At 41.4% G+C, this 12,003-nt stretch overlaps 1 protein-coding gene across 1 annotated transcript; it reads right to left on the bottom strand.

Annotated features, from left to right (window-relative positions):
- Positions 1–4,869: 4,869 nt before the first annotated feature.
- MARCKS (myristoylated alanine rich protein kinase C substrate) lies at positions 4,870–10,911 on the bottom strand. The gene is made up of 2 exons (XM_028508677.2): positions 10,385–10,911; positions 4,870–8,606 (listed from the first exon to the last, which is right to left on the bottom strand). The coding sequence occupies exons 1-2, from the start codon at positions 10,484–10,486 to the stop codon at positions 7,704–7,706; spliced, it is 1,005 nt and encodes a 334-aa protein (XP_028364478.1). The 5' UTR covers positions 10,487–10,911; the 3' UTR covers positions 4,870–7,703.
- Between the last annotated feature and the right edge of the window lie 1,092 nt (positions 10,912–12,003).

Raw genomic sequence — 12,003 nt, 5'->3', positions numbered from 1 at the left:
AAAAAATCCTCCTTTAACCAAGTCTAAAACCTCACTCAACCATTCAGAAAAATATAATATTTTACAAAGATTTCAAGTAGCAAATGAGGTTGGTGACAAAATTGAAAATTGAGGATAAATTTTGTTTTTAAAATGTGATATTAATAATAGAGCACAGATTTATGCCTGATTGTATAAATATACTTTCCATTTATATATAAATATTAAAATAATGTTATAACTTATAAGTATAAAATATTTATATATATTTTATTTGTAGGTAAAATATTTTAATACTGTTTTACTCTATTATTAATTTAATGTATATTTAAATATATGAAATCATACTTGTAAGTATACTTTTGACAACAAAATTAGAATTCAGAACAGTAAGAAGTTAGGGAAGAAGCATGCTTTATCAAAAACTAATTTTAATGGGTCTTTTTCATCTAAACCAAAAAAAAAGCAAAATTCTGCATTCTCTCAATAAATACGTTTATTTTGTGTTTTAAGTCTAAAGAAGTTATGGCAAAAATGCTTCATAAAAAATTCTGTATGCAGTATTGCAATGACTGTTTCATTGGTAATACTATTAAGTTCTTATTTGTCTACTAAGCATTAATAAACAAGAAAAATGATGCTGAAAATGTAAGTTTTCTTAGGAGATATAATAACTTCCATTGTAGTTTGAAAAAGAAATTCTAGTATTTGTATTTATTTTTGTTTTAAATAAATTTATTATTGGAGTTTTGATAAATTTTACGTCTAGACCGCATGAAATTTTCAATTTAGAAGCTATATACTAGCAAATTTTTAAAAATAACATTAAAATGTTATTTTAAAAATTCCAAAATTCTTAGCAATAACTTAGCAATGTATCAGGCAGCATAAGAGAAAAAGAAAATAAGACATTTTTTGAACTACTCTAACCCAGTTCATAAACTACATAGCACCCCAAAGGCTGGAAGAAAATTACATTGTCGAGATAATTCATTTTTCTAGTCAGTTATTAATATATTTTTAAAAGACTTCATTTATTAATTTTTAGAAAGAGGGGAAGGGAAAGAGAAAGAGAGGGAAACATCTATGTGCCAGAGATACATCAATTGATTTCTTCTTGCACACCCCCAACTGGGGACCTGGCCTGCAACCCAGGCATGTGCCCTGACCGGGAATTGAACCAGCAGCCTTTCAGTTCACAGGCCAGCAACTCAATCCACTGAGCCACACCAGCCAGGGTTGCAATTATTATTTTTATTATGACTTGACCAAGTCCAGAAGCTCCTCTTTCTTTATTTCATCATATGTCCTGAAATCTATTCAAATGTTATCTATTTTTGATTATTTATTGCCTCAGCCAGTGCTTACCAATCTTTCAAAAAGACTAAATGAAGTAGCTCTAGTTGTTTTATTGGAAAAGAATATATTCTATGGCCACTTAAAGTCAACTTCCTAAAAACTTTTTTATAAAAGCTCTCAATTCTGCCATAAAAGCCTCTGGGCTGTACAATGAGTATAATTTTTCTTCTAAAAGTGTCAGTTTCACTGACCCATTCTCCATGATAGTTCTAGTATTTTGCTAAGGAAATTAGTATTGCCAACTGACCAACACCTCCTATTTAGTGCACTGCTTCAGCAAGTGCCAACACGCATGTCTGCAGGGCTGGTGATTGCTGAAACTCTTCATTCTCATAAATTTCCAGACATTCTTATTACATTGAGTAGGGTGTTATGTAGATACATTTTTGATGACTTTTAAATATAATTATACAGCATTAATTAGAGGGTAAGAAAAAATTGCAATGCCTTCCATTTCTTTGAAATTGTGTAAACAGAAGGCTTCCCAGCATGACACCCACCCCAACTAATATTTAGGAATGTGCCAACATTTAAATATGTAAATCCATTTCATTTAAGTAAAGCAAATAAATGTTGAGTTTCATTTATCTTTGAACACATTCCCAAGTAGCATCTTCATAAAATTTAAACCGATTTCATTTATTGAATTCTAGAATTTTAAAAGATAATCTACCATGAGTTAATTTGAGCCTCATACTGTTTGCATCAAATACGTTTATATCTATAAATGTATAAAGATACTAAACAAACTCCATCATTTGTCACCTTTGGAGAATATAGGGAACCAACTCGTCATTCTGGAAATCAGTAAATAAAGGGAAAGAATAAAACATTTATTCTGCCTTTCCATTCTGACATGTAGTTCAGGCCAACCAAATGGTTGGCGAAAAAAAGTTTCTCCTTACATAAGTAACTGAACAAACACATGAAAAAAGAATGACAATGACCTAACACCATTTGGCAACCCTAAATTAATTAATGGATTTAATAAAGATCAATGGCTTCAAACACCACAAAAAGAAACAACCAGACATTATGTACTTCCTGACAGAATTATACAAATATCATCTATATTTTCTTGAGCCTGAAATCAGATTAAGCCTTGAGATCTATTGATCAATTTACAGAAAATACAGGAAATTTGGAAAATGCAGAGGAATATATTGAATGACAGCATGAGGTGCAGTTGGCAAAATTCATACTGTGAAAAATATATTGCAACTCAGTTTCTTGCACAAATAAATTGCAAGGAAAAAATAAAGAGATGGATAAATTTGGACATATCATTACATAGTATTTTCACAGTATTTCTACCATTTGTGTTCCAAAGTTCTTTTTCTCTCAATTCATTAATCAAGAATTAATATAGAGTTATAATCTATCTTTCTAATTTTTACACTATTGTTTCCCTTTTCTTGGGTGACAAATAACAACAAAATTCTCAAGCTAGAATGCAGTCTCTTTTCCCATTGAGGGGAGAGAAAAACCAAGCATGTAAAATTCTTTACATCCTAAGATATGGAAGGACAGTTTTTCCATTCTTACCCAGGATTCCTGTGATACTTTGCTAGGGCAGCCATGATAAAATACTACAGACTGGGAGCTTAAACAGCAGAACTTTCTCACAGTTCTTGAGGCTCAAGTCCAAAATCAAGGTACTGACAGGTTTGGTGTCTTCCTCCTCTCTTTTTTTTTTGGGGGGGGGGGGGGGCGTTGTTTTCTGAGGCCTCTTTCCTACAGCTTTGGGTGGCCAGCTTTACCTTGTTGTGTCCTAACATGGTCTTTACTCCATGTGTGTGCCCCTGGTGTCTCTCAGTGTGTCCATTTCTTTTCTCTTATAAGGACACCGGTCAGGCTGGATTCCTGTCTACCCTAACAGCCTTATTTTAACTTAATTACCCCAACTTTTGGAGGTGGGGACACAACTTTCAGCCCATAACAAGTCCATTCGGAATCTCACTGCCGTATGTTTAAAAGGTTTGAAATTTTAAAGTCAGCATTGGCTCAGAATCTAAACCCTTGAAGCTCATGGATTGATTATGGAAGCTTCCCTTTGCAGACAGCCTGCATCCCAACAGTCCTACTCCTTGACTAATTCTCTAATTCTCGACCAGTGCTCTCCCATATGGTAGCCACACCGAACCAATGAGCACTTGAATGTGGCCGGTCCAAATTGAGATGTAAATATAAAATACACTGAATTTCAAAACTTTGATAAGAAAAAAGAATCTCTCAATAATATTCATATTGATTCACATACTTAAATATTTTGGACACATAATCACTTGTTCCTTCTTTAAAAATGTGCTTACTGAAAATGTTTTAAAATTATGTGGCTTGTATATTTATATTTTCATTGGATGGTACATTCCAACTTTCATCTATTTGCCATCAAAGACTTGCTTTGAGGACTTTCTTAAGACTTCCAATTTATAACTCTTTGAGAATCCCTTCCCTATTAATTAGTGAGGTACAGAATTCTGACACTATATCCAGTCCTTCGCATATCAAACCTAAGGAACTCTTGCCCACTTGCTAGGAAGACAATCTTTGATATTTGTTATATTTACTGAAATCCTAAGTGACAAATAGTCTTGTTGCCTTTTACCTTTCCCCAGATGAGTTGTAGTAACAGCAACTATTTTTTTGTTAGTACTAAAAAAGATTATGCTTTAATTTTACCTAACATGAACTGTGGTTATGTGGATTTCTAGCATTTCGCAATAATTACTTTATATACTTCCAGCTGCTAAATCTTAGGAGGGTGGATATCGTTTTGTCTTAAGAGTTCACATTGGTAACTGTAGACCGTATTTCAGGATCAGTAATTTTATCATTTTTTCAGGAACATAAAATATGATTAACTTTCACTCCTTTAAAAATCTTTCCCATCTTTAAAAATAGCATTGCTGGGTATAATCTAAAGGAGTGCTCAAACTTCAATCCCCAGCAGGGACTGGAACACCCCAAAATTGAAAGCCTTTTAAAATTCCTGTTTGCTACACCATGCTTTCAACACTTTCATATAGCTGGGAAGTGGAGAAGGAAAAAGTGCTCAATTTGCAGAATGAATTATAAAAGAACAGGTAAGAGCTAACAGTCCTGTTACTTAACCAGTTCTTTTCATTTTCAAAGCTAAATGGACTATCTACATTTAACTACATCCCGCTCATTTGGAGCTCCCTAAAATACATGCATGCAGAAACACCCTTCTTGCAAATCCCTAACCTTAATAAAAAATTTTTATTGAGTTTAGTCATTAGGAAAAGATGTAAACAAGTTGCATTATTTCTCAAATATATTAAGTCCTATTGTTAAAAATTGTGATTTGTGAGCCTAACTCACCTTCAATGAATTTTATATCCAAAATATGTCCTTAACTAAGTTATACTTACCATCAACATTTACGATTTAAATTTTTTCTCTAAAACTTGCACTTTGAAATTAAATTTGTAAAAAATCCTATTTTAGCAAGCTTTATTATATCAACTGGTAAAACTTTATTTTACAAGCAATAGGAATTGGATCAAATGATTATTATAATCCAGAGGAAGTATTTTATAACCATAGCAAATGCCATTATACATACTGCCAATACAGATTTAATAGACAATACTGAACTGTACAAGAGTTATTTATTTTTCCTTAATCTCAAAGCTATTTTTAGTAATACAAAAAGCCATATTAACATTTTTCCATTAGAAAACAATGTGATGTACAAAACTTTGGATGAAAAGATATATGTCAAATCTCATTTAATCACTTGGTGGAAAACCCACCACTCCATCAATACCACCCAAAGTGTTTTTAGGCAATGATTAAAATCAAAATAATGCATCTTAATAAACTCCAGCTGTTAAAAGAACAAACCTAGCAATATAGTTGGCAACACAGTATTTTTGAGTACTCAAGAGTTACGTTTTAAATCCATTTTTTTCTGAATCCTATCACATACCAGGCACTGTACTTAGCCAAGCAGGTATCTGAGAAAAAGTAGTAGTCCTTTGGTTACCAGATTTGACTCTGAACTTTCAAACATCCTCCAAGATGAAGAAACTCTCTTCACATGAAGTACACACTCTTCCAAACATTGTGATTTTATTAATGAGGAGGGTGTTTGATAAGGAGGGGTCACGAACTCTTATTTGATTCCAATTAAAAGCACATTTCAAAAGCTAATTTGTTGAGTTTAAGATTTGGCATTCAGGTGGTACAAATGTGGTTCACTGACTCACTGTGAACCCTGCAGGGCACACTGCTCAAAAAACAGTAAAGCAGGTGTGCGTAAACAGATTTTCTTTGTATTTAAGTAATGTAATTTGATACACACCTTTATCTTAAAATTCAACTGAGTTTAGGGTACAGTAAAGAAAGAAATCCAGTTATGGGAGGGATGGTAAAGAACAAAGAAGGTAAACTAGTAAGGATTATTACTATATAAGGAAGTATTATTATCTATCTTTTCCTTTGAGTAACAAGATGCTAATGCACTACTTTCATTTTTTAAAAAACTGCTTACAATTACTGAATTGAGGCAAGTACTAAAGGCCCATAAACTGACAATGTCATCCATTCATCACCATTACTTCTTCACATAAGCCTGTTTTCCTAAGGTATAACACACAATCTAGGCAGTAATTTGGAAATTAGCCAAGCATTAAGTAATTACAATGGCAGGTTTAAGACAGCATCAATTTTTGAAACACATTTGGCTACTTTTCATGACCCATCTGCAGTTTGAATTAAATAAACTCAGGCATTATCAATTTAAGTTTCTAGATCTGCATGACAAAAAAATTAGTTTTATGAAATTTTCACAGACATTTAAATTGTCTTTGGGTCTCACTGCTTTTGTATTAAATGACTTATTCTGACATGCTATGTAACTACAATAAAAATAATTTTTCAATTTTTAAATGAAAACTAATGTAAATGCAGATAAATGGTAACATTTGACATGGAATGTTTTAAGATCTTCCTGTATGTAATCTGACACTGCTGATTATTAATTTGTTTGAAAACTTCAGATTAAAAACCACAAGATAATTTACTGTTTGATGGCATGCAAGATCTTCCTCAAAATTATTCTAAGACCTAGAAGTCTTAGTATTTTATCAAACATAAAGAAACACAACAAATTTGTACATTTTATTCACATTTATTTTTCGCTTTTAGTGTGCTCACAGAAAATTAGAACACCTTAAGCAGGAGTTTAATAGCAATTTTTGTAAGCAAAGTTACATTCCATCTCTAAGTCAAATTGGTCAAAGCTTCTCCAGTATTTACAAAACATGATAGACAAGATGCTACACAAAACCATTGCATCTGAAGAATTTTTCCGTTATTCTCAAAGACAACTGGAAAAGAAAGCATTGTCTGCTGTAATCAAAAACATACCACAGTATAAACAGTAACCATTCCACTTATCACAGCTTGGTTGAGTTTAAAATTTGTGTTTAAAAGGTCCAAGATGACTGCAGTTTTACAAAAATGGGCAGGGTGGAAAGTTGCAAACTTCATGTGCTTCTGGATATCAAGATTTGTTTTTATACAATAGTCACAGTTAAAAACACCCTGCTGGTAATACATAATTACACTTTATTAAGGTCATAAACCAGCAATAAACAATAAGCCTATACAACTTGTAGTTCTACTTAATCACTGACTGGTACAGCTAACATGAGATAAGTGAAAAGTTCCTATGGTTTAAATGAACTCCTAAGACTATGATCTTTTTAAAAATCTGGGTATTGGTGTTTTTTTTCTTCTCTTTCCTTCTTAGTCAAGACTTGTAGTGTTGTAAACCTGCCTCACAAAATACATCCTAATAACTTTTCTTAAAAAAAAAAAAAGAATAAGACTAAGCCTTTACACCATCATTTGTAGTGGCACATTATCTTGGCAATGCTATGTACCACTTAAATTTCCCCATTGTGGCCCCTATCACTTCATCGGATATCCCTTTTTTTTTGACCCACCCATCTCCTTCATATATATATGGGCATGTCCATAGATTGACAAAGAAAGTTTACATTTTTGAATAAAGATGCAAAGTATGCAAAAAACATTAATACTGATGCAAAAAACAAAAATAAGAGAAACAAGGCAGAGGAAGTTGTTTAAGCTCTCCTCGACCTGTTGGAATGGTGGTAACAGAATGATCTGAGATGGGATCTGTGGGGAGGGGGAAAAAAATTTGCTGCTTAAAACAAAAACAAAACAAAACAAAACAAAAACCAAAAAGAGACATCTTTAAAATCAATCCCTGGTTGTAGACAAGTTCTCCAAAACCAGTACCTGGCACCACTCCAACAAACAAACTGGGGGAGAAAAGTTCTTCGATTATCTCAAAATATCTTGCCCTTTTACTCTGCCGCCTCCGCTGGGGGGGCTTCTGGACTGCACTCGGGCTGGGCCTCCTGTGAGGGAGCTGCACAGGCTGATGAGGCTGAGACCCCCGCGGCCGCGGCTTCCTCCGCAGGGGTCGCCTCCTGCTCGGGGGTCGCGCCGGGCCCAGCGGCAGAGGGCGCCTCGCAGGCGGCGGCGCTGGCCCCAGCCTCCTCTGCTTTCTCCTCGGCCTTGGTGGGCTCCTCGGCGGCCTTGGCCTCCTCGCTGGCCGGTGGCTTCTCGGGTGCGACGGTGGCTTCCTCGGGTTTTGCCTCTTGCGGGTCGCCACCAGCCGCCCCCTCCTCGCCCGCCGTGGCCTCCTCGCCCGGCGCCCCCGCCGGCTCCCCGGGGGCCGCGCCCGCCTCTGCGGCGGCCGAAGCGGCGCCCCCAGTGGCCTCGTCCTTGCCGCCTTCGGCGGAGGCACCAGCTGCGCCCTCGGCCTCACCGCCCTCTCCCACCTCTTTTTTGTTCTTCTTGAAGGAGAAGCCGCTCAACTTGAAAGATTTCTTGAAGGAAAAGCGCTTCTTTTTTTTTTTCGGGGTCTCGTTGCTGGGCGAGGGCGTGGCCCCATCCTCGGCCTTGGGCGAAGACGTCGAGGAGGCAGCCGACGCGGCTTCCCCCTCTGCGGCCGTGGGCGAGCCGGGCTCGGCGGCCTCTCCCTCCGAGGGGGCCTCCTTCTCCGCGGGGCTGGCCCCGGCCTCGGGGGCGGCCGCCGGCTCCTCTTTCTCCGCGGTGGAGGGCGAGGCCGCTCCGCTACCGGCGGCTGCGGGCTCCTCCTTGTCGGCGGCGGGAGCGCTGCCGTTGGCCTGCAGCTCCTCCTTGGCACCGGGCTCGGCGGCCGCGGGAGAAGCGTCGCCGTTTACTTTCACGTGGCCATTTTCCTGCGGGGCAGAAAAAGCGGGAGCGTCACTGAAGCGGCCGGGGCTCCGCCATTCCCGCCCCATCCATGGACTGGGAAGAACCAGGTTCCCCCCCGGGGCCCATCTGGCTTTGGAGCCGCATCTCCCCTTCTGTGAGGAGGCGGGGTTGGATGCTCAGACCAGAACTCGAGAAAGAAATGGGTGCAGTGCGATTTCGGGCGCTCGAAAGGCACAGAAGTAACGTCAACTACCCGACAAATGCCCTACGGATTTAAAAGGGCCGAGTCCAAAACGTGAAAGCAAAGGGTAACCCATTCCAGCCCTGGTCTCACGGGCTTTGGTGGAAAGGAGCCAAATTATACATGATACACCGAACGCCCTTTGGAAGAAGGGAGAGCCTGCGGCAATGGTCTAGATTACACATCTCCTTTCTCCCTAAACTCCAAAGGGCTGTGGAAGATACCCAAGAACTCCCAGGGGGAATCGGCGCTCCAGCCAGAAACTACCCCCTGGCTGCGCGCGCGAAGGTCCTACGCCCGCCTAGGGCCTGGAGTCGGCAGGGGGCGCTGCGCCTCCACCTCGCGGAGCTGGGCGCCCCAGGCAAGCCCGGAGGGGCGGGGCCCGCGGGGCCCGGCGGGCCACCCGGCCCTGCCCAGCCTGGCCCTGCCCGCGGGGCCGAGGCGCCCCCGAGCCCGGATCGCGCAGCCGAAGAGTCCTTAGACAAAGCTCAGGTGGCTTCCTGGCATCCTGGTCAGAATTTCTAAGATATTTCCCTTACTTCCACGCCCACCTTCGCCCGTGATTCTGCGAAGCCGGGGTGCGGCTTATTTTGCATTTTTAACGGGTTCAAAGCTTCTTGGCAGAGCTTGTCTTCCCCAATAGGTTAGAGCAGGAAAAGCAACAAGGCTCTAGGAAAAGAGGCGTGGTGGGTGCGCAGTGTTTGCGAAGCAGCCACCCATGGCCGACCTCTCGCGCCCACCGAACCGTAGCCATCCGCCTGGGTCTGGACAACGCCGGGACGGCCCCCGCCGTGGTCTAGGAGGCACGCACACGAACGAACAATAAAGACTGAAACACACGAATTGCCTTTTCTTGACTACCTGGACAGATTCTTCAAGGACTCACAGTCTTCCCATCCTAGGGACACCATTTAAAAACCAAGTGGGTGTGTAATTCCACAGACAGCAATGAATAAAGACTCATAACAGTGGGAAAACCCAATGGAAAGACACCTCTGCCTAGCTCCAGCCAGCCGCCTTTCCAAGAACCCGGGGCACGCCGCCTCGGCATACAATAAGACAGCACTTCCCTCGTCGCCTTTCTCCACCGCCATCCTATAGCGCGCCCCCACCCCCACTTTCCCTACCCATATACACAATCACACCAGAAATCTTGAAGGCGACTCAGTCTCGACAACAAACACGAGAGCCACCCAAACACCTTTGTGCCTACCAAAACACAAATGCAACCTGGCTGGGGGCGGCAGGGATGGGGGTGGGGGGTTGCATCTAGCTAGTCACGTTCTGCCAAGCTCCAAACACGCCATTTTAGACGATTTATCACTTCTTCCCTCCCGACTACACAAGGATTCTCTGGGAACCACTTCTTGGGGGGGGGGGGGGAACCTCTCCTATGAGGAATTGACAATTTAAGCTATCGCTTTCCATTCAACTTTAAGACTGGAATCCAGCCACGCTCCACTTCGCCGAATGCGCCTCAGGAACGACCAGGAGGAAAGGGTAAGCGTCGGGCTAGAGAAAGGCACCAAAGAAATAACCAGTATCACAGGTAGAATTTACCTGCCCATTCGCTTTGGAAGGCGACGAGGCCACAGCTGCCTCCCCGGGCCTCTCCGCGGTGGCTTCTCCCTTCGCAGCGGTCTTGGAGAACTGGGCACCCATGCTGGCTTCTTCAACAAAGAAACTCAACAGATCCAAGGGGGGAACAAAGAGCCTCGGGTTGGTGTAACGACGGGGTGAGCAGCAGTAGCGGCGGCAGCAGCGGCGGCAGCGGCAGCAGCACACACTCCGGAGGGAGGGGGGAGTGGGGGTGGTGAAGAGGACGGAACAGAACCGATTAAATACACTCCGGATAAAAAAATTTTAGTCGAAGAGATCAAAAAGCAGCAGCGCAGGAGGGAGGGGAAAGGGTGGAAAAGTCGAGCACAAAAAAAGGAGCCCAAGTGTAGTTTTTTAAAAAAATAAGTAATAAAAAAATCCCAGATTTGTAGCCGCACTGTAGACAAGAGGAAAATGGAGAAATCTCCCTGGTTGCTAATAAGATGCGGGGTCCAACGCCCAAGTGCACAGATGAATGGGCTCGCGGGCGCTGACGCGGCCCCCGCTCGCGCTGGCCAATCCGCGCGCCGCACACAAAGCAGGGGGCGGGGCCTGCCCGCCGGGCGAACAATGGAGCCGCGCTTTGCAAGCGGTTTGAAAATCAGCCTCAGACCAAGAATTAATGTCCTCCAAATGAATAAATCAGTTAAAAATACATGGCTCTCGACTACCTCTGCTAAAAATAATAATACATCACTTGATTGGCTTGCTTTGTTTGTAATTAATTAACGCAGGAGGGGTGTACTTGTGGATGGGGGCGGAGAAAGCATTAACTTGACTCGCTTTGACTCTGGTCGGTCTATATCCGTGGCTGTCTCTGTCCAGTTACTTCCCTCCCCCCCCCCCCCGTGTTTATGTGTACGTGTGTGTGTGTGTGTGTGTGTGTGTGTGTGTGAGATAAAGACAATGGTTGGGATTTGGGTGCAGCATGTTTTCTTTCTCCGTAGTCCATATTGGTTTCACAGATACTGCACAGGGTTTGTTTTTTTTAACGGTTGCAAATGTTAAATCGCCCCAAATTGAAAGGTATTTAAACCACGAAGATCGAATTTCGTCAAACTAGATCGCGAGTTAGAATTAGGTCTGTAGGCCAGATGTGGAAAATGCAAAAGCGGCAAGCAGCCGAAGCCACACTCCCTTCCCTATCCCACATTGGCACGAAATAAAATATTTCGAGATTGGCCTGCGGCACTCATCAAATACTTCTCTTGACAATTCCCAATTAGCGATTGCCATCCCTTTTTCCCTCTCCATCCCCGACACACACAGAGAATATAAAGTGAGGGCCATTTACAAAAGATCCAAACGGTTCACATTTTGTTACTGTATAAAGTGACGATTAATTTTCCTCTCTGGTGAGAAAAGAGATACAGTCTCGAGTATACGAACCCATATTTAAAGTTGGGATGCAATTCCCATCGATATGAATCGTTTTCAGCCTACTGCCAGGATCTCTGGTGGGTTCTTTATTTTTGAACGTGTGTGAATGCATGCAAGTGGGTGTACTCCAGGAAAGGAGGGAGACAGGAGCGATAAAATTCTAACAACCGGATTGAAAATTACAGTTCTACGGGAAAAAA

Source organism: Phyllostomus discolor, chromosome 4, assembly GCF_004126475.2.
Source record: "Phyllostomus discolor isolate MPI-MPIP mPhyDis1 chromosome 4, mPhyDis1.pri.v3, whole genome shotgun sequence".
Taxonomy (NCBI): Eukaryota; Metazoa; Chordata; class Mammalia; order Chiroptera; family Phyllostomidae; genus Phyllostomus; species Phyllostomus discolor.
The sequence above is the reverse complement of the archived record's forward strand: the minus strand, read 5'-3'. Positions and strand labels throughout refer to the sequence as shown.